A 26,890-nucleotide genomic window follows, 5' to 3' on the forward strand; every position below is an offset into this window, starting at 1 on the left:
AGTGCGGCAGCTGCACACGGATGAAGAAGTGATGTGCATATTCATGCTGCAATGAACCCAACATCTTTAATCATTCCTTTGCTTATCAAACTTCTCTTGCGAGGTTATACTACTGACGTCTTAGAGCCCGGCACTGCTCAGATGATTGAAAGGAGTCTTGCTAACGACCACAATTCGCGAATGCTGTGAACAGGCATTTCGAGATTGAAAGACTACTCAACACCAAGCGACAGTTGGAAGTCCGAGTCGACCACTAGCAACCCACCATACTCACGACATTGAAGACGAACATTCCGATAGTCGCGGCTGACGCAGCGAGACGCGGGCCATGGACCTGGAGGAGCCTTCTGGCTCTGTCGCGTTTCCTTGGTTGTCGCAGCTGAGCGATTGGAGCTAGAATCGGAGCCGGAGTCGAAGCTTGCGATGGGTTACTGAAAGCCATCGGACGAACAAAGCTGGACAGTCAAAGGTGTCAGTTTCGGGAGACCCCATCGAAGGAGATGATGCCGAGCTTACAGATTCGGGTCCTGGGTCTTAGACACAGAGGCTTTACTGCTTCCCGTCATTGGGGCCGTGGAGGGTTCTTCGTTTTTATTTGCTTCTGGCCGACCAGACTTTGCAAAGGTATGAGATGCTTCTCGCTGCATTGTACAGATATGAACAACGACGCTTCGATTTCCTGGAGTGAGGAGATGCGTAGCTCGGGAAGGATGGTTTGCGCTGGTGAGCTACTGGCAACGTCAGCTATTGGAAGACACCACCCAGAATGTATAGCCTCAGCTTCATGGCAATACCTATGCACCAGTAACTCTGGACTTTGGATGCTCTCGCCCGGTTCAGTCCTGTGTCCTCTGTCGGAAGCCATCAGTTCTTCGAAAATGATCAGCTATATACAGCATCGAGCTGTAACCTGTCTGTTGCTTGGCACATGTTGCCTGAATCGGCTAACATCTGCCAAGCAAGACTGACGCCGGCGAAGCAACCCACGAGACTGACATGCGTCCCTGCATCACGGACCCGTTGTCCAATGAGCATGTCGGGGACCTGTAACCTGTGCCTTTTTGTCGTTACGACACCAGGAACCAGTTAACCCAGACCGTTCAGGCCCGCACAAAGTAGCCAATCGCCTGAAGTGGTGGCGCATCCAAGCAACGCCACGAAGGAGGTGGAGGCTACGGTCAGATTTCAGGTTACAGGTTACAGCCTTGATGCGATTCAAGGCTGTACGCAGACAGCATCTTCCAGTCAGACTTCCTGAGCAATTTCATCATTTGATCAGTCTTTCTAACACGCACAACGTCCTCTCTCAGCTGCCACCATGGATCCCGTCTGGACATGCGACGAATGCAAAACATCATTTGATCGTTCTAAGCTTCTGGAGCAACATGCACAGGAAGCAGGCCACGCTGCATACCGATGCTTTGAGAGCGCTTGCAACAAGACTTTTCGAGCCCGGCCATCTTGGGTACGCCACGAGAAGAGTCATATCAACAAGGCGCGGTATACTTGCTCGCTGTGCAACAAGAAGTTTCAACGCAAGGACAACTTCGATGATCATGTATCAAGATGCATTCGTCGAGCGGGCAGAAGCAGCATTCTGGAGACCCCCATATACGACCGTGATGCTACTGAACGAGCACTTAATGATGTGCTTCAAAGTCTCATACCTCGACCCAAGGGCTCTCAGTTCAGATGCCCAATTCCTGACTGTGGCCAGCTGTCCACTGGGGTTGGGGAGATCCGCTATCACCTGCTTCTCCACATTGTTGAGGAATCCGTGAACGATGACAGCCCTATCGCACGTGCACTGGATTGTCTGCTTCCAAAGCGTAAGCCTCGACTCGAGGGCTCTATAGTTAGATGCCCGCTCGATTTCTGCCAGCTGCACACTGAGGCTTGGTATCTGCGAGCCCACTTGCTTATTCACGTGCGTGACATGGGACTCACTGTGTTAAGAGATCTGGGCCTAGATCGGAAAACAATCATGGAAGAGTATACATCGCAGGTGACACGAAGAAGGACCGCACCTGCACAAGCAATTGTATATGCACAAGACGCCGAATTGGCACAAGACACCGGATTGGCACAAGACACCGAACCTGTCCAGGGCACTGATTTGGTACAAATGAGCGCGGAACTTCCTCAGCCGTCTTTGGCAGTTGCGAGCCTGAGGAGAAATCTCGAGCAAGACACCACGACCACCAGAAACGTGAACATTAAGACAAGCCACAGTAACCCGGCCAATGTTTCGCTCATCGGTCGAGTGTTCGGCTCCCTGCAACAAAGTCCAGTGGGCAGCCTGATGAGCTGGAAGCCAATGTCCTGGGGCAGCTTAATACAACAGGAGTAAGTTCATCCACATATACTAGAGTGTAAGCAAAGCTGACAGTGAACAAGCACCAAAATGACTGGCACGACGCCTTCGAGCTACGACGTCTTTTCTGGCTCTCAGCTGGCCAAAGCGGAAGCAAAACACATGCGGGATTATGTTTGCTGTGGTATGCACTTCAAGAACCTGCACGAGCTTCTTGAGCACCACGAAAGCTCACATCCCATGAAATTTCGCTGAGCGCCACAAAGGGCCATCTATGATATGGAAAGCTACACTGCAAATATTTCTGAGGACGACCTGAAGGCGCGAGCAGGGTCTAATCTTGCAAACTCGACGGCAGCGGAGCAACGAAGACCTCGGATGGACAAGGCTTTCGAGTGACAAATTCGAGTACCCCAGAATCAAAAGCGTGGGCCTGTTCTTTGTAACCACAACTGTTGAGCAAGGGTGCTTCCATTGCAGAAGTTGCGAATACAGGAGCGGACACGCTTGGGCAGATCACGACGCCCTCGAGACACGAAAGGCGTGAGTCTCTACATCCGACACCGATGCCACTGGTCTTCGTCGACCGTTTGAGAAGCTGCGACCTGTCATATAAAGCCCGCATCTGGTCAGTAATCGAGCCATGTGCCGCGCGTATTGCAAGGCGAATGGCAGCAGATCGCAAGACTATCATATGCTGCCAATGGGATCTTGGAACGGAGACCTGGTATGCTATTCGCAGTAGCCTCGGTTTGTGCCTGCCCTGTGAAGGCGCTCCACCTTGCATATTGCACTGCTGCACGTTTTTGTGGACTGGTCTATTCTGCCGTGTCTGCTTGGGGGGCGAGTGGGGCGAGGGACATGGAGCTGTGAAGCTCTTGTATGGGATGCAGGGCATCCAGGACGCCAGCCAGCTCACGTTCGATACGCTGGCTTGTAGCGATCACGCACCCTCGGCATTTTATCACTCGATCTGCTGCGCTACAGAACCATGGAGCCTGCAATGCTGCCCTTTTTGGAGCTCAGCTACCCACCTCCGCTGCAAGATGCACACCTCATCGCTGCCAATATGCCGCACGTCGTAGCTTCGTTATCCGAATCAGGTCCGCTGCATATGCGAATCACAGGTTACAGGAAACAGGTTGCTGGTCTCTCTCTTTTGCAGACATTACGCCGTGGAGCTACTCATCTACACTATATCAAGCGTTACAACCGCCACACTTGTCATCACCTATGCATTGGACTCTGGCCTCGCTACAGAATGCCTTCTCTCTGGGCGCGCGATCAATGCAAGGCGCCCTATAGCCTTTCCAAGTTACTCGAACGACATGCGATCGTAACGGGCCATGCAGCATATCGCTGCTCACAGAAACACTGCCAAAAGTCCTTTCGAGCTAGACCATCTTGGCTTCGGCATGAGAAGAGTCATCGGAGTCATAAGAACCACATCTGCTCGGCGTGCTCAAAGAGCTTCCAACGTAGGGACAATTGCAAAGAGCACGAATTCAGATGCGTGCGGCGGGCAGCCGTCAAGCTATCCCATAACTTGACCTTCGGCTTCGGTATAAGTCAGCAGCCAGATATTGTCAGCGATGATAGCAGCCACGGCCGCGAGCCGTCTCTAGACACATCAACAGCGGCTGAAGTCATGCTGAGTCTAAGAAACTGCTCCGATGCCGACACCACAGCGCACCACAATTGCAGGCACGATGCACGATTCAAACGTACTGGGATGCTGGCCGTATCTTTCAAATGTCCACTGTCCGACTGTGACAAGACTCATCAGTATCTGGAGGGACTTCAATATCACTCGAGGCAGAGCACACGTGATCAGCGTATGCAGTGCTTTGTCAATGCAGAGCCTGTGGCAATGGAGTCCACACTATCCAGACTCTTTTTCGATGCGGCCTCCGCAAAATATCTCGCGGAGACAAGGCAAGGATACTGTACCAATCTGCGACCATCCGGCACAGAGGTATTTGAGACACAACAAACCCTCCGGGAGTCTGCTGTAAAGCGGACGACTGATGAGGCCGGCAACCATGGCATGCTTGCGTGCTGAGAGCGAGGTCTTCGTGGCGGCTTGCTGTTATCTGGCATCAGACACTTGCGAGGCACCAACCCCTCCAGGAGCCTGCTGTACAGCAGACGACTGATGGGCTCAGCAGTCACAACACAATTTGGAAGATACATACCCAGCTTCATTCGTTCGAACCTAGAAAAAAAAACCGGGCAGATCTGAGTGGAGTGGTAAGCAGTCACAACGTTTCAACAATACATACCAGATCAGTCCAGGCCAGACTCGTGGTCTGGCGTGGTGGTGAGGAAAAAATGTTGGTGACTGGAGGGAAGGGGAAGAGGAGAGAAGAGGGTGAGAGGTGCCGTTTTGTGTTGCCAGGTGGCTGACTGCTTTGCGCTTAGAGCTGTCGAAGAAGCTGTGAAGTTTCGAAACGGTCATACGCGCGCTGCGTGGGGCGAGTTGTTGGCTGGAACACGGCGTAGGCGCTTGAAGTGAAGTGAAGAAACGGTTAATCTGGAGGCACAATAGGAGCCAGGCGGTAATTCAGGCTTCGCGTCGCATTTCGAGGGAGCTTTCGCATACGAGGCTTTCAAATGCATCTGGCATATCGAGAGAATAAAAATCGTCTTGCAGCCAACCATCGAACGCCGTATCCACATTCACGGGGTGCGAGCTCAAGGACAACACTTCTTCCGACGAACGACGGGAAGGCCACATTAATCAAGTAGCACTTCGCAAGTGCGAATCACTTACGCTCCAAGTCTAATAGGTTGGCCGCGCTTTCTCATACTAGCCTTTGATCTCGAAAGCATGTGCTCATATACAATTGCAGCAGCTTGGCAACTTCAGCGATTTATCGTATTGCAAAGCTAAAGTGCTTGAGTAAATATATGTAACATGTGGAGCGAGAAAAGCACAGACGAGTTCTCCAAGCCCTAGGGAGGTCCATGCTCAGAGGCTGTCAGGAAGACATTGCGTGGAGCGCTTACCAGCACATGCGAAACAGACACCATTCATGGAAGCCCGCTAAAGTCACAATGGTATAATGTGTGTTTCGGATTGGTACCATTCGACAGAGAACGTCTTGGCAAAGTCTGAGTGAGGAAGTGAAGTGGGCCCCTAGCCATTCCTTCCAAGCTGAGCTTCTAAGCATCAGTATCCTCCTCATCTTCATCGTCAAATTCCTCTTCATCCGACTCTGCCATTTCGAATGCCGTCATCTTTTCGCCCTTTGCCTCTGTGCCAGCTTCAACGATAAACCCAGGCGCGACTTCACAATCCGTGAGCCTCGTCTTCTCGTCGTCGTCATCTTGTCGCTTCCCCCTCTTCTTTTCGCCTTCTGCACTTTCAGCAGGAGCGAGCTCTTGACGTTTCGTTCCTTCGATTCGTGCTCGTCGACCAATGATGCAGCCTACGAGTTGAACACCATCACCTACTGTTACGCCGTCCATGAGAACGCAGCGCGTGAGTCGTGCGTACGCTCCGATGTCGCAGTTGGCACCGATGACAGATTCTTTGACGATGCTGCGCATGCCCAATTTGACATTCTCGGCTACGAGGGAGTCTTCCTGGGAAACGCGAGCTTGTTGCTCAAGAATCGCGGTCGGGTGTACCTTGTGCTCATGTGATAGCTGATGGGCTTGCTGTTTGGCAAGATATAGCGAAATGTTGAGGAGTGCGTGTGAAGTATCGATACGCCGTATTAGGGCCTGTGGATTCGTGGGGGTCGGCGTTGGTTGGACATATGCTAGGAGTGGCGGAATGTCCAACTGTGGTCTTGTTATGGCGGTAGCCGCGCTCTTGCCAACTCGTGACGCAAATGTGGGTCTTGGCTTGTGTTCTGAGACCGAGATTTTCGTACTTGAAAGAGCGGCTGCATCGACTGAGTCGTCTTCGATCTGAGAAGCCTCCATATCCTGAGGCGAGGTCGGTCTCTCGCCCAGCACTTCATCCAGACCAAGTTTTTCGCCCAGACCATACTGCCACTGCGCTTTCGCCCACCAGCCCAGCACGTCTTCGCTGATTGACTCGAATGTGTTCTGAGCTGCGTAGTCCTTGACCCATTTGGGAAATATGTAGACGTGCGCATCGCGGTGCTTCATCTTCATCTTTACGAGACCGTACTTCGCCGAGAGTGATGATCGAAGCTCAAAGATCTCCTTGGCGTCTTCGATCTTGTCATTTAGCGTATCCGTAGGCATGGTGAGTATCACCTTCTCGATTTCGGAGCGTAACGAGCCTTGTGGAGGAGTAACTACAGGCAAGTCGAGTGGTACAGTGGCAACGAAATCTGTTTCATCCTTCTTATGACTGATCCATTCTAGGCCTTGGGTAGGATAGAACAAGGCAAGTCCTCCTTTGCGTTTCGTGCCAGAAAGAGGGTTCAATGTCATCCATTGTTGAATGAGCCTTGTACCTTCCAATTCGGAGATCAAGTCGCAGGGCAAGATAACAAAGTCGGATGTGATTGCTTGCTGTACTTCAGGTAGACGTAGCAGTTCACCAGTAGCACTTTCATGGCTGAGATCTTTCGGCGCCACGATATCGGCCTTGGGCGACGGCAAGCTTGTCAAAGCAGGATTAGTAGCAAGCGCAGATTCCAGCACTGCTTTTGATTCAGGTGGAGTGATGAGAGTGATGTCTGCAATATATCAGATCATATTGTAAAACTGTCAATCGGCGTCACTCACCACTAATTCCCATTCGGTGGCACCAGTCCATGGGATACCATACCATGGGCCGATTTGCGATTGGTATGAGAGCTTTTGAGGACTCTTTGGGATTTGATGTGAAAGTCGTCAATGATGCACCCGGACCACATAGAATGAGCGCCTGCAAGCCCGGCGAGGGCACAGTTGCGTGAGGCATTTTGGACATGAAATATCCCCAGATTCACTCCGCGGGCCGTGATATTGTGTTCGCTTCAGTTAGACGCCAGATGCTGTACAACAGCAGAACTTCCCTTGACGCATACAGTCTTCCGAATTTCTCTTGCATATGAAACGGTGGTCGTCCGGCCTCGTGTGATGTCGTCGTCGCTCGTCGGATATCTCGTGTCGGAACAGTCACAAGCAAAGTCTCGGCAAGTTTAGAGTTCGATTTGGGGACGATCCCTGGCACTAGCGAGCTTCCCTGCCAACATCTCCAGCCACCAGCGACAAACAAACAGCTGATGAGCGTCCCGCCTGCCACCTCGTCGCCCCTCTTCCACCTTCACCTCGCTGCCCGCGCGACGCCCATGTAGCGGCGACAGCATGTCGTACGACCGGAACATACGCCGGACGACCACCACACGCAACTCTCGTGGTCGTCCGCTCTATGCTCCACCTCCTCCGCCCCCCGGGAGCCACAATCGCAATCACTCCGTCCTCGGCTATTGGGTGCCTCTAGTCACGATTGGAACGATCGCAGTCGGTGGTCTGGCAGCTTGGATATGGAGCGAGCGCAGCGACAACGACGATGACCACTACCCGCACGACAAGCCGCAACGGCCACCCGGACCTGGAGGGCCGTATCCTACACAGGGCGCACAGCCATATCCTGGTGGACCACAAGCGCAGCCTCCAGGTGCTGGAGCTCCAGGCTATGTTCCACTGCAAGAACCGACTCAACCCCCTCCACCTGTGAGCGGAGATGTCACAGGAGCCAGCTACGGCGGAGGATCTGCCAGCGCCTACTACGATGCGAGCTCAACCACGTCGCGGAATGTCACAGAACGCAACGATGCCACATTTCTGGGAAGAGTGATGCGTAGAACGCCTAGTCCGCAGCAGTTCTTCGACAATGCTTCGAGGCAGGTCATGGGCGGCATGGCTGCTGCAGGAAAGGCGCTGGGCAGCATCATGGAGGTAGACAGCAGAGATCACAGCGAGGAGAGGCGACGACTGGATGAACGTGAGGGCTTCAGTGATCATGAAAGGTGGAGTGAAGAAGCCGAAGATAGGCAGAGAATCAATACTGTCGAGAAGGGAGGCAAGAACAGCGGCACAAGAGACACCAAAGGCACAGCGAAGCGCACAGTTGCAATTGTCGTCAGTGCAGATGTGGACGACCATGATACTGCGCATGAAGATGCATTCCGAACTGAGCACGGCGTAAGTACAAGCACAAGCATTGCTGATGCGGCTTCTGCTAACACGAGTCCAGTCCATCCTTTCGCATCTTCCAGAGGTCTTCAAGTCCGACAACACTGATCTCTTCGTCCTGATCTACGCTCCCAACCTCAAGAATCTGCCTTCGACCAGCGCATCATCTGTCCTCGGATCCTCATACTCGAACATCTCGACCCCAGCACAAACTCCTGGCAGCGAGCTGCAGTCCATCTCACCCCGCATCGACGCCACGCACCCAACTTTCGATAACCTGCAACAGCAGGCTCAGGCTCTCGTTGATCACCCAACAAAGATCATGCCATTCTCTACTCCAGCCGGCTACGTCAGCATCCTCCGACATCTCGCTCCACAGATCGTCTACATTAGCGACACCCTCTCTGGCCGCGAAGGCGAGACAGTCGCTCAGCTCAAAGGCTGGGTCGGACACACTGTTCTCGTCGTCGGAGACGAAGGCCATGGTGGTCTTGCTGATACCGAGACGGAGACGGAGACTGAGGATGAGAGAAAGAGGCAGAAGAAGAGCGATAAGAGATGGTGGGAACACTCGAGCATTGTCGGCCTCGGAAAGGAGATCGACGTTGTTGATGCCATGAGAGTTGGTGATGACTGGGCGAGACGAGTTAATGGACGAGAGTGAGCATTGAACCGAGCACAGGATATGAGAACATGCGAGGAAAAATGGACCTGAAAGCGGATATGAGTGTGTATAGTTTTGATTTTTTTGCTCGCGTTTGACGAGGGCTGTTTCGATAACCCGTTATGATGCTGATGACTTTGAACTTAGTCGAGACCAATACTTGTCTAGTCCCTGATTTGCCTCTGTTCACCCTCCTTCTCCGCAGCCTGGCACGGGCTTCCTGCGATGCAAAGTCCCCTGACAAGGGCTGCAGTTCTCATGGGACCATCTTGTTCGCGGCTTCAATGCTCTGCTCTACTTGCTGGGCTAGCACCAGATGCCACGGCTCATTCAACATTCGGTTTCTACACCCAAAAGCTGCAGAACGTGCGCCGGCGTCTCTGCTCGCGCCCATGACGCGTCACTATCTGGCTCAAGTCCTGGCGGATTCAAGCTCACGATACCGCGTGGACCGCGAGCACCGTATGCGCCTATTTTGACGCCAGTGGAATCGACATAGCGCGTGCGAATGATAGTTTCTGGCCTGGCTGGTGGTACAGAGAATCGGTGGACACTGGGGATCTCGACCTCGTCCACTGGTGGTTGACACATGAACATATTCTGCCATGAGCGCCTGCCGAAGCGAGCATTGAACCTTCTGTGATCGTCCTCTGCCATGAAGCCTTTGTCAGATACGATGTGGTACATCATCGGATTTGCGATTCGATTGGCTTTCGAGTCGCCTGTCGGCTTTGCAGTCGGGCGGAAAAAGAGTCCTTTCTGAAGGCTTGGAGAAGTATCGATCATCTGCTTCCACGCCTTGCAGACTTGCAGACTAGAGGCACGCTGATGAGAAGATCTTGATTTGGAACGTGCAACAGCACGCGCTCGAGAAGCTCGGCAACATCGAAGACTCTGTAGCTCGTATGCAGCTCCTGCTGCAGCAATTCAGTCAGCTGGTGGCAGAGATAGTGATGTTCTCCACTAACCTCGTCCGCGGCCATGTCGGACACCGGCTTGGACTCGCTGGATGCTGCCATTGTCATTTTTGGTGTTATGTAGGAGAGACGTCTTGAGTTCAAAGTTTTTCCTTAGTCGAAGGCGCCTGAAGCGAAGTGACGTTGCAGCTACGGCGCTCATCGTTTGCACCTGCCTCATGCCAGCAGCAAGTTCGCCTCTGGGCTCACTCACCTACCGCGTTGTATGACTTGCTTTCCGTGTGAGGGTATGCAAGTCCTCGAGATCACCCCTCAAATTAGCTTGGAAACAGTACGTACCGCAATATAAGATCCGACAGTCTGTTGCACGTGTGACTTCTTCATCTTGTATACTGTACACTTCTGCCTCTTTCTCTATACCTGTATGCTTGCCGGCTTCAATGCTCACACTCACACTTCTATACCTCCCCCACTCACTGCTCCCACTCACAACCTCTTCGGCCTCTCATCCCTCGCATGCCCCTTCCCAACCATAACATCCTTCACCCTCTGCTCAAACGCCTCAATCATCTTATCCGCAACCTTTGGCGCCGCCCCTCCAGCAACAGCCGCATACAACGGATTCGAAAACTGAAACTCAATCGCCAAATTCACCTCCGTCTTATGCTGACTCGGCACCGGATTCGTCTCTTCCGTATTCCTATGCGCATTCTCCTTATCCACCGCACTCGTCGGCGGAGGTTTATACGGATAAGGCTTCAACGACCACCTCGTCAACAAATGCGCCATGACCGTATCCGTCCTGCTCGGATCCTGATCGGCATTCTCAGGTCGAGGACTATGGTGTGCGATTTCATCTCCGGAGAGTGTGCTTTTCATGTTTCCTGAGACTGCTTCGACGATTTTGCCGGGGACGCAGTAGACTCTTGAGGTGAATTCTTCTTTGATTTGGTCGTTGAAGCCGATGACTAGTTTGGCTTCTTCGGGGTATTTTTTGCCATCTTGAGCTGTTGGGGCGGAGTATTTTGTTACGATGCTGCCTTGGCAGAAGGGGAGGAATTGGCTGTAGGATGCGACGTCGGAGATGATTTCGTAGATTACGGCGGATGGGTAGGGCAGCGTGCGTTGGGCTGTGAGGGTTTGATTCGAGCCGAATGGGTTGGTGTTTCCGCCTGAATCGCCGAAGAAAGCTCGTTTTTGCTGTTTCGCGTGCGTGGGAGTTCGTGGTGTCGCGTTGGCTAAGCAGGCAGCTCGGCAGCTGTAAGCAGGTGTTCGTGAGCTGGCATTGAGCAGGGCAGAAGTGAGAGGCCGTATCGACTTCATGATCGCGATAGCAAAGGAGTTGGTGCGCGTTGAGCTATGTAGCAGACTCTATTTGGCGTCAAAAAGGCCTCCTGATGTCAGCATGCACTCCGCGACGCTTCCGCCAAATTGTCTATAGCAGACGTTTGGATGCATCATCGACATCATGATTCGCGAGGAAGCTTTCGTATTCCCACATTTCTCGGCTTCGCTTAGCGCCAGGGCTCCCGGTACCGGCGCTTAGCGCGGCTGTAATGCTGGAATAAGCGAGCTTTAGCGCGGGTTGAGTGAAGCTCACTTGATGAAGACCATTTTCTGCTGCCAAGAACACGTCAACGAATGGTCTTTTGCAATGGCAGCCTCTGGTGATCAAAATGTCGAGATGCCGTTGCGGCAGAAGCAGCCGAAAGCGCAACTCACGAAAGGCATGGAACACATCCGAAAATATGTGACTGTGCAGGAAACAACGCCCACAGATCAAGCGACAGCAGGGGAGGATGCATATGGAGTGCCCGCCACATACGAACCTATTCGGAAGCCAGCGACGGACTCGAAGAACAATCCGGAGAAGCGGAGTGATCCATTCCAGTTCGGCTCTCGATACCTGGAAGAAGGCGACGACATTTTCGCACACAATGCATGGGACCACGTCGCTGTCGATCCGGAATACAACGACTTCATTGAGCAGCAAACGATATTTCAACGAGAGAACCAGGTGTCTGATTTCGACAAGAAGCGATTCAACGAGAAGCCAGAGAAGTGGTGGGATAAGTTCTACAGCAATAATCAGGCCAATTTCTTCAAGGACCGAAAATGGTTGGTGCAGGAATTTCCTATTCTTGGCGAAGTCACGCAGGAAGGCTATGGGCCCGTTACTGTGCTCGAGGTGGGCGCAGGCGCCGGGAACACAGCTTTTCCAGTGCTGGCGAATAATCGAAATGCTGAATTGAGACTGCATGCGTGCGACTATAGCAAGAAGGCGATTGAGGTGATCAGGTCTCAGCCAGCATACAAGGACCAGGAGACAGCTGTGCTCCAGGCTGATGTGTGGGACGCTGCGGGGACAGAGTTACCACCAGGACTCGGAGCAGAGTCCGTGGACGTGATTGTGATGATTTTCATCTTCAGCGCTCTGGCCCCCGATCAATGGGCGCAGGCCGTCGAAAATGCCTATCGACTGCTCAAACCTGGCGGGGAGATCTTGTTTCGCGACTACGGCCGCGGCGATCTCGCGCAGGTACGCTTCAAAAAGGGACGCTACCTAGACGAGAACTTCTACTGCAGAGGCGATGGAACACGCGTCTACTTTTTCGAGGAGCAGGAATTGAGAGACATCTGGGAGGGCCGCCGGCAAACGCAGGCACCGAGCGGGCGTGACGGCCACGATGGTCAAGCTCAGGGTAGTGGTGTCATCGAGGGCTCGATAAAGGATGCAGCCCGGTTCGACATCGTCAACCTCGCTGTAGATCGACGCATGCTCGTGAATCGACAGCGTAAGTTGAAGATGTATCGTTGTTGGATGCAAGGACGTTTTCGCAAGCCTGTTGACGAGGACAACGTCGGCGCGCGAAGCAGGATCTTCCGCGACGGTGATGGGGCGCGGGAAGGAGGTGCCGTCCCCGTGCCGTAGAGTCCACAGAAATGCCAAGAAAATGCACCACCATCGCGATGCACCTCTTGTCATTTTCATGGTGTGCTGCAATAGGCTCCGCCGACGAGATATTCGAATGTAGGGCATGCGTCTAACAAAGGGGCAAGCGCGAGCTGCAGCTGCCGCGGTGGTTCGAGAAATTAGCCTTCTTGCTGCGCCGTAGGGCTGCATTGTCGGGCACATCAGTGGCTGGGATCTCCACTGTCCCTCTTTGCCTGGCGATTCGCGAAGCGCGGCGGCCCATTGGCTAGCAGTGGAGACAGTGTTTTGCCTGCTGTACCGAGAAGGAAGTGCGTGCCAATTAAATTGTTTCCGATGAAGCAGACTGGGCATAAATTTCAATGAAGCGGGCACCTTCTTGTGAAATGCCTCGCTCTCGTCTTTCCCTTTCTCTTCCTTCGTCTCGCACTCTTTGGCGGTCGACTTGAATCTCCCAATGGTTGCTGAGCTGGTCCAGGAGCAGGGTTCGCTCCGAAACATGTTCGTCGTGACGCTGACATCTTTCCACGGTCGACTTCACGTCCGCGACGCCTCTGTTCCACTCTGGCCCTCAGATCGCAGAAAGAGCCATCGCAATGACCTGCATTTGGCAGGTCCGAGGTTCGGTTGCGACGTCCGAGTGAAGGGAACTGCCGCTTGAACATAGCCGATCCAAGGTCACGGTGAGACATGGCGCATTCATCGCGATCTTCGTCCACGAAATGCAAAAGCAAGGGAAGAATTTTACCGAAATATCTATTGTCATACGAAGCTGTTGCTCAAGCGAAAGAAGGTAAGAATCGAAGCCATCGTTACTACCATCCGGCGCGAGCCGGCGCAGCAGAATCGCACCCACTCCAACGAGGTATTACCTTCCATGTGCTGCGAGACACCTGCCCTCTATGCGACCAACCGAAACCCACGTGCGCCGATCCAGATACCGAGAAAATGGCACCTAGCTAGCCAGCGGCAGCACGATGCATATGCGCTGGAACCACCCACTGTCGACTTCAACTGGTTGGGATCGGCGCAATGGCAACTGCGAAACGGTCAGTATGTTCTTCAACTCGCGCGATGGGCTCACAACAGCGCAGTACACTCACCTCCCAGAGCTGTCAAGATCCGATGCAACACGGTGATGAACTCTCCACTGTCGCGTGGCCAGCCTGCGGTCCCGAGCACATGATACATATCACGATGTACACCCGCCCAATCCTCCTGTCGGGCGTGGAACAATCCCGCATAACCAGCCCCGTGTAGTCGACGCAGAACCTCCAAACACTGCAACCAGCTGGCCTTGAGCGCTGCGAAGCGAAACAGGAGGTTATACTCGAACTGCGTCGATCCACCGGCGTAGGACGGCGCTCCTTGCGGTCGATTACTGTCCTTGTACACCGGGAATGTTTGGAATACGCGTAAGAAGATGCCACCGAGTTGCTGCTTCGCATTGTCAGGCATACCAGGGAATTGGCGCAAAGTGTCCTCCACGGCGTGAAAGAGTCGGCGAATACTTTCGATTGTCGTATCCACATCGTTACCCCCTGCGCTATCGGGGTTGATGTACCTGCGGTACTCTTCGAGAATCGAGTGCCACCGCCGCCACATTTTGCTGGCCATTATTTCAGACCAGTCGCGCCCACCAACTGGTGCCACGGCCATGAGAGGCGCCAGGTCAGCGGCCGTTCTGTATTTTCTTGCATGTTGCATATGAATATTTCGATAGATGGTGCTGTGTAGTGTCAGTGATGTTTCTATCGATGTCGTTGCATGCTTGGTGCTCACCTCTCTAGTGACCTTCTCGTGTCTGGAGATCGAAACTCGGCCCAGCTGTGGTGAGATGGTTCGTGTATCAAGGCGAGCTTGAGGACCGCCTGCTCCACACCTCCCGTACCCTCGTCTTCGCTTTTGTCACTGTCGTCCGGGTCGTCGTCATCATCACTGTCGTCCGGATCATCTTGAGCGGCCGCTGACTTTGACGTCCGACCAGACTTTCTCGTAGTTTTCGACGATGAGGCTTTTTCTTGCCCCTTCTTCTTCGACGGCCCGGCTGAACTTCGCGCTTTCTCCCCCTTTGACGCTGCCTCCCTCTTTGCGCCAGATCTCGTGGTCACCATCTCGCTATCCCGCGATCCGGGTCTACCAAGTGCCAGTCGTCCCAGTTCTGAGGCGCCCACTGAGCTCGGAGGGCCGCGAGGGGACATGAGTACTCCTTCCGCAACCGATGCGATATTCGCAACAGATAACTCTGAGTCGTGGGCCATCCTGAGGAGGATCCGATGAGGTCTCTTGTACTGTCAGGTGGTGTTGGTATGCGGCGTAGAGTGCTTTGCCGTATGCAGGCTCCAGGCGAAGTCCTGCAGCGATGATGTTGAGGAGCTCCGAGAGCGTATGAATTCGTATGGCACAGCACAAACGCAGCGCACATCTTCCGTGTTGGCAATAAAGAAGACTACCGCGAGTCGCCGAAGTGTCGGCAGACATGACGGACGCCAGAACAAGCAACATTTCCCACGGCCCTAAGTGGACGGGACGTAACAACATCTGGGCTACTATGCTACCAGCGAAACTCGATCATGGGTGGGGGTCCATAGGAGCAGCCAGCCCGCCCGCGCCATGATCCCTTATCGTGGACTCAAGAGTAACGCCATCGTGTATAGTGTGACGGAGATCTCACCCACCCGGCCCTACAGCAACGAGAAGACTGAACAGCAGTTTCCTAGAAGAGGACGCTATAGCCGGTATTGCGGCGTTGCTGCAGCCCGCGCCGTGTTGGAGGCCATTAAACGTGATTGCCTGTGGCTCAGTGCAAAGTGTAAAGAGGCCTAGCTGAGCGGCGGCTAGGACGAGCAGAGCAGCTTCGGCTGCGAAAAAGCTGGGTCAAATGTACATGGCGAGAAAAGAGAAACTGTCATCCAGTCGCTAGAGGGCAAACGTAGAGATTGAGCCCTCACCTGACTGTTGAGAGCTGCGGTTGTGTGGGGACCAAGGTTATGGCCAGCGCAGAGCACAGGAAGCTTCTCGGTTCGACAGCCGTTGAAGCGAGAAAACTGCCGGCGGCGCGGTCAAGTGCTCACCGGTGTGTCGTGCGTGAGCGCGTGCCACGCCGGTGACCAGGCATCGTGGTGTACTTTGTAGATGGCGCAACGATCAAGCAGCCAGATCCTGGTTGTGCGGCGTGCGATGTTCTGCGATCGATGACTTCGCCTGAGGCCGACGCCAAGCCATAAGCGCCCCCAACACCAACAGCCAACATCCATTCCTCCCACGCCTCAATCTACGCCTCTGGACGCCCTTCCGCGCTGAGACCTCACCTCTTGATCCCTGCCTCATTCGAACTGCGTTGGAGTCGACATGTGCGCGCCGCAATGGACCGTGGTCTGATCTTGCCGAGAGTGGCGGCGTGATCTACCAGATGGTGTTGGTGCCGCAACCGACAGCACGCCGCAAAGTGACGATCGACCAGGCAGTAATTCACTGGAACGACTCAGATGGCGTCCGCAGCTGTGTCGTGGACCTGCGTGCATGATCAAGACGAAAGGGATAGGTCTACTGATCATGAGCACAAGATGCGATTGCTGGTTCTGCCTACTCATCTGCTACCTCCTACAAGACTCGTACCTTTCAGGACACAACACCTTCTACCTCTATCTGCCTGAGCCGGTATAGCTCGCACCTGGGAATGCGTTGAACAGGTCATTGTTGAACGATCTGAGCTGTGGACATCCGAATCTTTGTGCAAGCGGACCAAGCTGCTGCAGAGCCCAGCCGAGTACGGAACCAACAGCGCCAAGCGCAGGTGCGGCAGCATCTGGGAGACCAGCGAGAGAGGCCTGAAGGAGGAAGCAAGCACCATTGTTGCCTTCTGCGAGTGTCTGCAAATTGTACGCGCCATTGGTGAAATTCTGCAGATCAACACCAGCGAAGCTGTTCGCTGTACCCGTGTTTCCGCCAAATCGAAGAATTCCAGGATAGATGGAATTTATCGCCACCAGGTCGACAAGGACGTCCGGAATGGTGTGCGCATCAAGGGTTGCTCGACGATACCAATTCAATGGGATCCGATCGCGACCACGATTGTGCACGAAGTTTCCAGACGTGCCAGTGATCGAGAAGAATGACATTAAAGTCTCGCGTGTCAATGTGCCACCTGGAACCTCGGCGCTGTGGTTCGACATGAGATTGATGACCAGATTGTGAGCGGCTGGCGCGACAGCACCGGAAAAGGGAGCAGAGAAATAGTACGGGTTGTTGAGGATCGACCAGCGGGTATTGTAGTCGGACTGGGCTGCAGCTTCGTTGAAACCAAAAGTCTCGCCAAGATCGTACATGTGCTGGAAGGACCGAAGTTGGAGGACGCCTGGGCTTCCGTTGTTGAGATATGCATCTCCCTAAGTCGTCATTAGACTCTCGGTCACACTGTGGTCGGCTCTGGACGCCAAGCTTACTCGCATGATGGATGCGTCTCCTTCGTATTTATTGTGCGTGCCGAGGATGCCTCTGGCTGGGAACAACGGCACCGCGGGCGTGAAAGCACTACCGATAGACCATCTCTGTGTGAGAGGGTCACCCGCAATGCCCACTGCTATAATTGCCAAAAAGCCAGCAAGATCGGGAGCCATCATGTATGCCCTTCCAAGGCCATCAATAGCTAGGACGCATCATCAGCGCTGAACCAAATGTCTCTGGTGGAGAGTGACCCACCTTCGGTGATCGTTGTGATGCCATTCCTCTGGCTGACTGTCAGCTTCTGATTCACCACGATGAGAAACTGGGCAATCGTACGGAAATGAAGCCATGATTGGCCGCAGCGTTCAGACCGGGACATTGGCCACGTATGTCAGCCCCAGAGGGTGCAATGAAACGATTTGGGCCACCATCCGTGACATCGACGTATTGGTCCTCGGCATTGAATCCACTCGGTGGCCGTCCGGTGTTCGGGCGATCGAGTCTGCCTGCAGGCGCACGCGGTGGAGGCTCCTCTCGCCTTTGCAAGACTGCGCCCATCTCTGCGATGGCTGGAAAGGCCGTCGCGCATGAGAGCATGGACAGAAGCACGCCGGCTGTGAACTTCGTCATCTTGGAAGCTCCTCGTGTGGCAACCTTGATTGGCACGAAAATTGGTTTTCAGAATTGGATATGGTGTGAATGGCTATGCGACAGTTGCAAGACGAGCAGTCACACTTGAGCCAGATATATGCTCGCGGCAGAGTCGTCCATCCTTGATGTGCCCGGAATCTGACTAAAGACAATGAGGCCTTTGCCGACTGTATACCGCATACCTTGGCCTGTAGGTGCTTTATTTTCCCTACCAGTATCCTCAGTCAAGGCAGTGAATGACTGCCAGAAAAACACAACCATTCGCCGCAATAGCCTCATTTGCCGAATAATGTGGACGCTTTGAGGTTCGTACATGTACTCCTGCCTGTACTTGGAAGCTGTGTTTCCTGCATGCACGTCGTTTGGAGCCGTTCCTCTAAGACGAGCGCATCAGCAGACTTCGGGTCGAGGTCGCGGAGGAGCTACTTGAAGCCATCGTGGGACGCCACGTGCAAGGAGCGACGAATTGCAAGCGTCGAGACACTTTAGAGCAAGTAAGTGAGCCGGGTCCGTCCCCAAGAGGAAGTAGGTAACGCCTATGTATGAATCTACGCTCAGCCAGGCGTTGCTTCTATAACGCCTTTATGCTACGCTAGGCCAGAGATTCTATGGGGTTTGGCGCTTCAGAAGTGAGCTGGCCAATGGGGTGCTCCGTAATGGGCTCGCTCTCGGTGCTGTGCGCACGGACTGATTACTGATTGTGCTGCATACATATAAATGCGAGTCCCGCTCTCGGTACTGGGCGTCCTGACCTCACGGCCTGATTACTGATACAAGTGGGGAGAAGACAACGCAGGACTCCGGCTGCTCTCTGTGAGGAAGCCTCAAGCGGAGTTGGCAAGCTTCCACGTTTTCAATGTACCAACCAATGTCCAAGCATATCAGCAGGTCTTTCGTAGGAGGCTTGTAAAGTATACCGCGAAGTGCAGAATAGGAATTTGCCGATCCTGCAATTTGAACATCAATGGAAACAAACACGCATCAGATGTGGCGTGGGAAAGCATCGAGGCACGATCACCGCAACACATTTGTCGAATATGATCACTTTCTGCATTGGGACGGGGGAGATCTTTGCGTCGCGCCGGCTTTGCTGCAGGCATTGCCATGTGGTAGAGAAGAGAAGTGAGGTCCGACAACCCTTCTTACCTGCATGCTTGGTTATTGCCAGCTTCGAGCCCTGTTTCCTCTCTTCCAACCCTTTCAATGACTGCCAGAACAGTTTCTTTTTGGCATCTTCGAGCTTCGCACTGCCTTGAAAGGTCTTATGCTCCGTCTCCGCTGATACTTTCAAATGTTTTTCATTGTCTGTGGTAAAGTCTTGATCTCTTCGCAGATTGCTCCGCCAAATGACATCGATCTTCGAGACAAGCCTTGGAGTGCGAATGAACTTTCAAGGTTTTGTTTTACCACACTTGTCGCACATCCGTTGGTGGCATTCGTCCTGAGCATAGAGATCGCTGTGAAGATAAATTTCCGGCTCCTTGAAGTCGTGAAACCACCACCTACACTTGTGACTTGTCAGATTTTCTTCTTCCACTGTTGCTGGTCTCGACCATTGCTCCATTAGTGCCAGAGCAGCAGTGGCATCCTCCTTTCTCATGGTGTCTTGTGCAGGAGCTGTCAAGGGACGCATGAAACGAGCTACTCGACGCATGTCCGGTATCCGTGCTCTTTCTGATTGTCAATGCGCACTGGAAACCTGCAGGGATGCCGGCTCGTCGACGCTCTTGAACAGCTTATACAACTGTGGCTGCTTCTTACTGTTGAGGGCGCCGTGCGTTGCGCTGATCTTCACCAGGCGAGAGGAGAACGGCGGGATGGTATACTTCACTCTCTTTGACCTGCTTCCGCCAGCTGGATTGTCCCTCTTTGAGACTGGTGGTGCTGCTCTGGCGTCTTTGTTTCCCCCAAAACTGGGGCAAGAAAGATTCTGTTCCATTCGGTAGCATTTCCCGCGCCTGGTTGCTGTCACCCGATCTGAGCTCTATTAGAGACAGAATGCACGACTTACGGAAGATAATGAGGCGATTTCGTTGAGGTTGAATCAGTGCAAGTAGTGCGAACCACATCAACAGGACCGCCGCCCTCAAAAGGTCCGGTCAAACAGCAAGCGAGTCGCAGTCAATTGTTCGATAGAGTCATCAGTAAGCTATTTAGTACATCGTCCCGCTCGCGGGTCAGATCGGAAAGAGAAGCGAAGCAGCCCACAGGCCATCATCTCATCGCAAGCTGTCCGGCAGCCTGCATAAATCGTCTAATCGTAAGAACATTAATCATCGATCTGGCACATTGGATCCAAGCATCATCTCAATCGGCGGCGGTAGCGGCAGCTGCTGTAGTGGCGGTCCACTCGCTTTGACCCTCCACGCAGTCCATGCGGGAGAACCTCGCGCATACTGATCGAGCAAGTTGAGTCCGAGTCTAGTAAAGTAGTCAGTACATTCCGCACAAGCAAAATCCCTGCTGTCCCACTCACCGCCGCAAGTCTTACCTCGTCGACCCTTTGCTAAGCGCGGCGTCGAGAGACGTCTCTCTTGATGTCCGTTCCTTCTCTTTGCCGGTTCTGATGACGTGGCGCATGGAGAATGACCCCCAAGGCAGGCCTGGTTCTTCGGCGTTGTCGACGTCTTCCGGTTCTGGGGCGCAGTATGAGGCAGATGCTCGCTGTTCGTTTTCGTATCGTCGTTCTGCTTCTTCGCGTTGCAGCCGGGCCTTCTCTCCTGCCTCTTGGTCAGCGGAGTACAACCTTAACACGAAGAGAGTCTTACTGAACTTGCGTTGCGCGATGCGATTCTGGATCTTGCGGCGCTCGTTGGGGTTTGTCACGTTGCTCCAGTCGTCCTCCATGGAGGCGGCCGAGCTTGACTCTCCCGTGGACATGGCCGCTGCGTTTAGGCCCGCAAAGGCCCTCTTGTTGCATAGCAGGTAACCAACAATGAAATGTTCTCTTGGCCAGGTCGTTCTAGTATATAGATGACTCCAAGTCGATGATAACTGTCAGGCTTCGTTCCAAACAGATGCTTGAACTTTGCTTCGAAGTCTAGGTACGCAGTCACGTCTTGCTAACAAGCCAGTAATAAAATGAGTCAATGACCTCCAACCAGTGGACGCCACTCCAAGGTATAAGAAAGGACAGTGATGGAGTGCCAAGGACAGATGACTCTCAGCAAGAGCAACCAGTGCAGTATGTTAGTTGTTGGTGGCCAGACCAGAATGGAAGTGTCGATATCCAGTAAGAAGTGCAGAAGCCTTGGTGCAGGGCGATGCAGGTACAATATAGCATCTCCAGGCCCGCAAGATTGGATCACCGGAATATACATAACCTGAGCAGGAGTCATCCTTCGGGTCCTGCACTGGCGGCCAGCCCCAAGGCCATGGTCACGACCATGTGGCTAGGCCACAATCCTCTGAGGGAGGCCTCAAAGGATAATGAACGTTCGGATTTAAACTCTGATAGCATAGGACCAAAAGAGGAAATGGGTGGTGAATAGCAACGGACGAATGATCAGAAGCGGATCCGTCCCGGTAGAGACATGCAGTCAAAATAGTGTATGCAGGGTCGAAGGTCGTCTGAAGTGTGTCATATTGCCCTAGGCTCCAAGCTTAGAAGATCCGTGTTGGTATTCGCGATGCAGAGAGGTGCGAGTACGAAAGTAGGGTTAATGTCGCGATGTGGATTGACGTGACCAAGCCTTCCCGTCAAAACCGGGGGCAGCCTCACGGCCGTTACGTGACACCTCTCGCCGAAGCCGAAACGGAAACCAGGCTAGTTCCTAGGCGAAGGATCGCAAGAAGGCTGAGATTAGATTTCCCTACGATCCCTCTGAGGCTGAAACGAGTGCGAGTTATTGGAGGCTGCTGTGGTCGGGAGGATGGAGAGAGAACGTGGGAGTGGGATCTTGCGTCGTACCTGACGTGAATCAAAGCCACACAACAGATCCTATTTGCGTTTGTGCATCCTTCGCGTTGTCGAGCGAATTTGGGGCTCTTTTTTCGTGGCTATGTGTGACATCAAGCACTTTGGATGAACTCTATTGCGCGATGCAGTGTCTGCTGTTTGTACCACGTGGACATCTCTTACAGAATGGCAATGCTCTGGTATACGTTCCGGTGCCGCTCGACATTCGTCGCGTTCGTGATGGAATGAAGCGTACTCCGGGAGGCCTGAGCACAGCCTCACCGGCCGGCATGCAGAATGGCGTAATAACGGAGACTGGCTCCAGAAGGCCACCGTCATACCATCTTCCGCCATCTGATGATCGATCGCCGGAGACGGCCTGAAGATAGCGTTTCGCTTTCGCAATGACCGTGTAGATGGCGCGAGGCTCTTGAGAATGGTGCCGTGAGGTCGAGATTTGGGCATTCGGCGGGGACGACGAAGGATTTCGGAGTCGCCTAAGCAGCCAATCATATGCGCGGAAACAGACTTCACGTGGTAGACAGAATCCTTCCCGTCTGCAGATCTCACCAAAATCCCCGGCCCTACGTTCGCAGTGGCCGAAGAGAAAGACGGGCATGCGAGTGACAGGTGCATTGCATCCAATAAGCTGGTATTCAAACAGATCGCCAGGCGGCCTCTTCCTTTCGCTAGGACCGATATCAAACTCCACTTTCATGCAGACCGCTAACGCCAAACACCTTTGATCTTCACTGGGGGTAGTGGCAACAGTATCAGAAGTCCTCGTCTCCCATATCCTCATCATCATCGCCAGCCTCAATGAAGACCAAGCGTGTCCCCTCGGCGGCAGTTTGCCAGACCTGTGGCGTATCGTTAGCACCGGTACGCGGTAAATTTGGGGCCACCAAGCAAGACTTACATCAATCGTTGCGTACTCATCAATCGCGGACTCAAGCTGCTGGGCTGTGAAGCCCTTGGCAAGTACTCTTTCCCGTACTCGCCTCATGTCGAGCTCACCACGACCTTCACCAGTGGCGGCAGCACCACTGTCCCTCATGCCGCAAATGAGGTTGTAGATCTTTGTGCTCGGCGAGTGATCACCTCTGCGATCCCTATTATCGTCGTACAGACTGGCTTTGCTGACTTCGACCAGTCGCAGGGCCTCATCCACGTCCTCCGTAATGACCTCGTCAGCGAATCGCAACCTCGCAAGTGCTTGTGACAAACGGAGGATACCAAGGAGCGTTCTTGGTGAGGTGTGGGTGAAAGTCTTCTTTCCTGCCTCGTCGCGCTTCTGCTGCTGGCGCAGACGGACATATGCGCCGACAAGGTAGTCAGACACTGCCTTGGGCACAACAGGTCGGAATGATCGCGCGCGAGCGACCCACTGTCGTACCTCGTTGGGCGAGAATATTAAGCCACCTCCTTGTGGCTCGGGGTGCGCGTTGTGGATATGAACATGTGTGACGTGGCGTGCCAGCTCCTCATCTGCATCACGCGAAGGAGTGTCCAAGAGCAGGAACATAACATCGAATCTGGAGAGAAGAGCCGCGGGCAGGTTGATATTCTCGACTGGCGAGATGCGAGGGTTGTACCGCCCGTAGAGCGGGTTGGCAGCTGCCAAGATCGATGTTCGAGCATTCAGTGTCGTTGTGATACCAGCCTTCGAGATCGAGATTGTCTGTTGCTCCATGACTTCGTGGATGGCTGTTCGGTCGGAATCGTCCATCTTGTCGAATTCATCGATACAGCAAGTGCCGTTATCCGCGAGCACAAGAGCGCCGCCTTCCAATACCATCTCATCAGTGACTGGATCTCTCATGACAGCAGCCGTCAAACCGACACCACTGCTGCCTCGGCCAGTAGTGTAGACGCCTCGAGGCGCCACTTTCGTGATGTACTTGAGAAGCTGCGACTTGGCCACTCCCGGATCACCCATGAGACAGACATTGATGTCTCCACGGATGCGCATGCCATCTCCCATCTCTTTCGTTACACCTCCGATCAACTGGAGCAGGAGCGCTTTCTTGACATCTGCATGGCCGAAAATTTCTGGAGCAATGGATCTGCTGAGGTATTCGTAGAGCTGACCCGAGCGCTCGAGTTCTGTCATGCGTTGGATGGTCGTTGGTGCGAGAACCATGTCGTCGTACGCCTTTTTGTGTTGGTGTACGTATTGGGCTTCCAGATACGTGTCTGTGAGGAGGCCGGCCTTAATGGCCTTGAATCCGGTATAAGGGGTGGGGAGGAATATACCAGCAATGTCAACGACGTCTCCAGGGTTGACAGATCGAACCAGCTCCCCGTGGCAGTGCACTGTGAGTTGCCTAGGGATGTGACCAACAGGCACTTGGTCGGCCATCTCTTGAATCTTGACCTCCTGGAATGGCAAGAATTTAGAAGCTCTGGTAGACAAGAACAATGTGCCCTTCGCCTTATTCTGCTGGCAGTCCTCTGAGGTGCATTCCACTAAAGGCGTGAATTGCTTCGACGTAACGGGCTGAAAGATCTCATGGCCGCAACGGTCGCAAGAGTAGGCATTGACTTGCACTGAGGGCTTGACATCCGAGACACGGGTTGCGATACCTCGAATTGTGATGAGATGCCCAAGATGCTCACCGCGGACCTGACGGACTGCCAGAGCCTTCGAACTCTTCTGGCTGCTTGATCCGGACGGAGTCACTGGCTTAAAGTTGAGCGTGTAGCGTCTTGTAAGCTCAGGAGGGAAGATCGACTCTGGAATGCCATTCTCGTCACCGCCCGCCTCCTGCTGCTGCGCGACAGCTTCGTTCCGTTTTGAACGCTGGCTCATGATAATGTCGAGCACATCGTCTTTGAAATTTGGTTCAGTCGCAGGCCGAGGCAAGACTGAGTCCACTGCGCGCGAGAGAATCTCAATGTAGTGGTTCGCGTTCTTCTCTATCGACGAAACCAGCCTGAGCTGTGAAACACCTTCCTCGTCAAGGCTCTTTTCATACTCGCTCAGGTCATCGAGATCTATTAAGACCTGACTCGTCTTTCGGTCTGCGACATCCTGCAGCATATTCATATATTTCGCTTTTGATCGCGTGCTTCGTCGTCGCGCGTTCGAGCCGTTTTCTGCGTCGTCCATGAAGTCATACTCGTCGCTCGTCGCGTCTCCGTCGAGGTGGAGGTCGTCCAGCGCATCCTCTGCTTCGGTGGAGGAGGACTTGAAGTTCTGTAGGAAATCCTTGAAGGCCGCTGCTCCGTGTCAGTCGCAAGCTAATTGACATGCTGTATCATCACGTACCAGTCTGCTCCTCGTAGTTCACGAGATTCTTGTACTGTAGAAGAGCCATGTTTGCGCGCGACTGGCGCCTTGCCCGCTCTTAATCTGCCTCGGAGTGCTATCAATGCGCTTCCAAGTCGTAGTCGTTTTAATTCCAGTGCTCCGGTCTATCTCGCTTCGTGGTCCTTCGTGCGCAGGGCGGCGAATTGGCGGTTGTAGTTTGGATGAATGGATGGCTGGAAGAACGCGCTTGAGAAGGAACGAACGCGACGCGCTCACCGATCAGGTTAGCGGCTTGGCGTCTCCGGCGGTAAGAAATCTTCCTTCTGGCTTTTGCACCACTTCTCTTCCACAAATTATTGAACAACGCAAAAAACCAACACTGCCGAAAAGCATTTTGCTCGAGAGCCCGCTACGTTCGCGTAGTGGAGGCTCCATGACAGCGAAATCGTTGAGCTAGTGGAGAGGGATTTCAGAGGATCTTGGGTGCCGTTGGCTTCTTTACACCGTGGAGTTGAGGGCAATGATCAGCTGTACATGCCACCTTTTTGGCTAAGGCATTCTTGAGTGTGCTCCTACTGGAAACTCGTCGATGGATGCGACTTCCGCCCAACTGGTGCAATACTTCGGAGCTGGAACACGATGCTTCGTGGCTGCCACCTTGGCCCACCTCACAATATAACAAGGCGTCCGAGCACAACTAAGCCAGGGAGATTGGCTCCATCGGCTCGAGTCGTTCGCATAGTGAAGAAGTAGGCTCAGACAGTGGAGGCTCTTGTCCTCAAATGAACGACTTCATCTGCTCGTTCGACTAACATTGCCTTGTGCCAATGGCTGTTGACCGATCTTTGCGCCTGGTGCCAAACTTCTAAGTCTCGATTGTTCAGCATCCGCTTCTCATCACTACAAAAGAATAGGCGTCGCTGCGCTGAACACATTCTAGCTGAGGGAACTTTGCATTGCGTGATCATGGGCTCAATCTCTGAATCTTCCACTCCCCATTGTCGCTCTTCACGTATTGAAACCGATCATGCAGTCTTGAAGGCCGCCCCTGCCAGAACTCCATCGTCTCCGGCTTCACTCTTAGTCCACCCCAGAAATCCGGTACAGGAAATTTCTCCTGATCCTGAAATCTCGACTCAACGTCCTTCACCTGCTGCTCCAGCTCTTCTCGATTCTTCAACACAGAGCTCTGCTGACTCGCCCATGCACCGAGCCGGCTCCCACGTATTCTCGTATCATAGTAGACCTGTGATTCCTCTGAGGTGAGGCGTTCGACAGTGCCTTCCACTCGCACTTGACGCTCCAATTCATGCCACCAGAACGTCAGTGCAGCGTGAGGATTCGAAGCAATATCTGCTGCTTTGCGAGAGGTGCCCCAGTTGCTGTAAATGACAAATCCTCGATCGTCCATTTCTTTGAGATAGACCATGCGGGCTGAGACCTTTCCTGATGGTAATGAAGCTGTTGACAAAGTAACAGTCTCAGGCTGGTAGACGTTTGATTCATTGGCATGCTTGAACCACATGTCGAATTGCGTGAAGGGATCCGGGTGCAGTTGGGATTCTTCTAATGACCCTTTGGTATATTGGTCCGCTTGCAGTGAGCCATTGGTGCCGCCTGGAGCGAAAATATGCTTCTGGGTGGACATGGTTCTTGTTTTGGTGATCGAGGCGAGGACTTGCGTGTTCGGAACTCGTAGTCGGCGTAGCA

The 26,890-nt window shown here is 53.5% G+C and overlaps 11 protein-coding genes across 11 annotated transcripts; 3 read left to right on the forward strand and 8 right to left on the reverse strand.

Annotated features, from left to right (window-relative positions):
* Window positions 1-1,318: 1,318 nt before the first annotated feature.
* On the forward strand, window positions 1,319-2,713 carry RHO25_012842 (uncharacterized protein; the record flags this gene model as incomplete). Its single annotated transcript, XM_065603598.1, has 2 exons — window positions 1,319-2,346; window positions 2,581-2,713. The coding sequence occupies 2 exons, from the start codon at window positions 1,319-1,321 to the stop codon at window positions 2,711-2,713; spliced, it is 1,161 nt and encodes a 386-aa protein (XP_065459670.1).
* A 2,766-nt stretch (window positions 2,714-5,479) lies between these two features.
* Window positions 5,480-7,202, reverse strand: RHO25_012843 (uncharacterized protein; the record flags this gene model as incomplete). Its single annotated transcript, XM_023604134.2, has 2 exons — window positions 5,480-6,975; window positions 7,025-7,202. The coding sequence occupies 2 exons, from the start codon at window positions 7,200-7,202 to the stop codon at window positions 5,480-5,482; spliced, it is 1,674 nt and encodes a 557-aa protein (XP_023450190.2).
* Window positions 7,203-7,588: 386 nt separating this feature from the next.
* Window positions 7,589-9,083, forward strand: RHO25_012844 (uncharacterized protein; the record flags this gene model as incomplete). Its single annotated transcript, XM_023604135.2, has 2 exons — window positions 7,589-8,428; window positions 8,481-9,083. 2 exons carry the CDS (start codon window positions 7,589-7,591, stop codon window positions 9,081-9,083), a joined length of 1,443 nt encoding a protein of 480 aa, XP_023450105.1.
* A 330-nt stretch (window positions 9,084-9,413) lies between these two features.
* Window positions 9,414-10,108, reverse strand: RHO25_012845 (uncharacterized protein; the record flags this gene model as incomplete). The annotated part of the gene is made up of 2 exons (XM_065603599.1): window positions 9,414-9,908; window positions 10,052-10,108. 2 exons carry the CDS (start codon window positions 10,106-10,108, stop codon window positions 9,414-9,416), a joined length of 552 nt encoding a protein of 183 aa, XP_065459671.1.
* A 378-nt stretch (window positions 10,109-10,486) lies between these two features.
* RHO25_012846 (uncharacterized protein) lies at window positions 10,487-11,323 on the reverse strand (the record flags this gene model as incomplete). Its single annotated transcript, XM_023604137.2, has 1 exon — window positions 10,487-11,323. One exon carries the CDS (start codon window positions 11,321-11,323, stop codon window positions 10,487-10,489), a length of 837 nt encoding a protein of 278 aa, XP_023449863.1.
* Window positions 11,324-11,654: 331 nt separating this feature from the next.
* RHO25_012847 (uncharacterized protein) lies at window positions 11,655-12,932 on the forward strand (the record flags this gene model as incomplete). Its single annotated transcript, XM_023604138.2, has 1 exon — window positions 11,655-12,932. The coding sequence occupies one exon, from the start codon at window positions 11,655-11,657 to the stop codon at window positions 12,930-12,932; it is 1,278 nt and encodes a 425-aa protein (XP_023449864.1).
* A 1,010-nt stretch (window positions 12,933-13,942) lies between these two features.
* RHO25_012848 (uncharacterized protein) lies at window positions 13,943-15,193 on the reverse strand (the record flags this gene model as incomplete). Its single annotated transcript, XM_023604139.1, has 3 exons — window positions 13,943-13,971; window positions 14,036-14,661; window positions 14,715-15,193. 3 exons carry the CDS (start codon window positions 15,191-15,193, stop codon window positions 13,943-13,945), a joined length of 1,134 nt encoding a protein of 377 aa, XP_023449865.1.
* A 1,383-nt stretch (window positions 15,194-16,576) lies between these two features.
* Window positions 16,577-18,008, reverse strand: RHO25_012849 (uncharacterized protein; the record flags this gene model as incomplete). The annotated part of the gene is made up of 4 exons (XM_023604140.2): window positions 16,577-17,320; window positions 17,378-17,580; window positions 17,634-17,661; window positions 17,715-18,008. 4 exons carry the CDS (start codon window positions 18,006-18,008, stop codon window positions 16,577-16,579), a joined length of 1,269 nt encoding a protein of 422 aa, XP_023449866.2.
* A 2,294-nt stretch (window positions 18,009-20,302) lies between these two features.
* Window positions 20,303-20,909, reverse strand: RHO25_012850 (uncharacterized protein; the record flags this gene model as incomplete). Its single annotated transcript, XM_023604142.2, has 3 exons — window positions 20,303-20,450; window positions 20,521-20,749; window positions 20,798-20,909. 3 exons carry the CDS (start codon window positions 20,907-20,909, stop codon window positions 20,303-20,305), a joined length of 489 nt encoding a protein of 162 aa, XP_023449860.2.
* Window positions 20,910-22,700: 1,791 nt separating this feature from the next.
* On the reverse strand, window positions 22,701-25,247 carry MCM7 (Mcm2-7 hexameric complex component; the record flags this gene model as incomplete). The annotated part of the gene is made up of 3 exons (XM_023604143.2): window positions 22,701-22,787; window positions 22,847-25,149; window positions 25,199-25,247. The coding sequence occupies 3 exons, from the start codon at window positions 25,245-25,247 to the stop codon at window positions 22,701-22,703; spliced, it is 2,439 nt and encodes an 812-aa protein (XP_023449861.1).
* Window positions 25,248-26,144: 897 nt separating this feature from the next.
* On the reverse strand, window positions 26,145-26,828 carry RHO25_012852 (uncharacterized protein; the record flags this gene model as incomplete). Its single annotated transcript, XM_023604144.2, has 1 exon — window positions 26,145-26,828. The coding sequence occupies one exon, from the start codon at window positions 26,826-26,828 to the stop codon at window positions 26,145-26,147; it is 684 nt and encodes a 227-aa protein (XP_023449862.2).
* Between the last annotated feature and the right edge of the window lie 62 nt (window positions 26,829-26,890).

Source organism: Cercospora beticola, chromosome 9, assembly GCF_033473495.1.
Source record: "Cercospora beticola chromosome 9, complete sequence".
Taxonomy (NCBI): Eukaryota; Fungi; Ascomycota; class Dothideomycetes; order Mycosphaerellales; family Mycosphaerellaceae; genus Cercospora; species Cercospora beticola.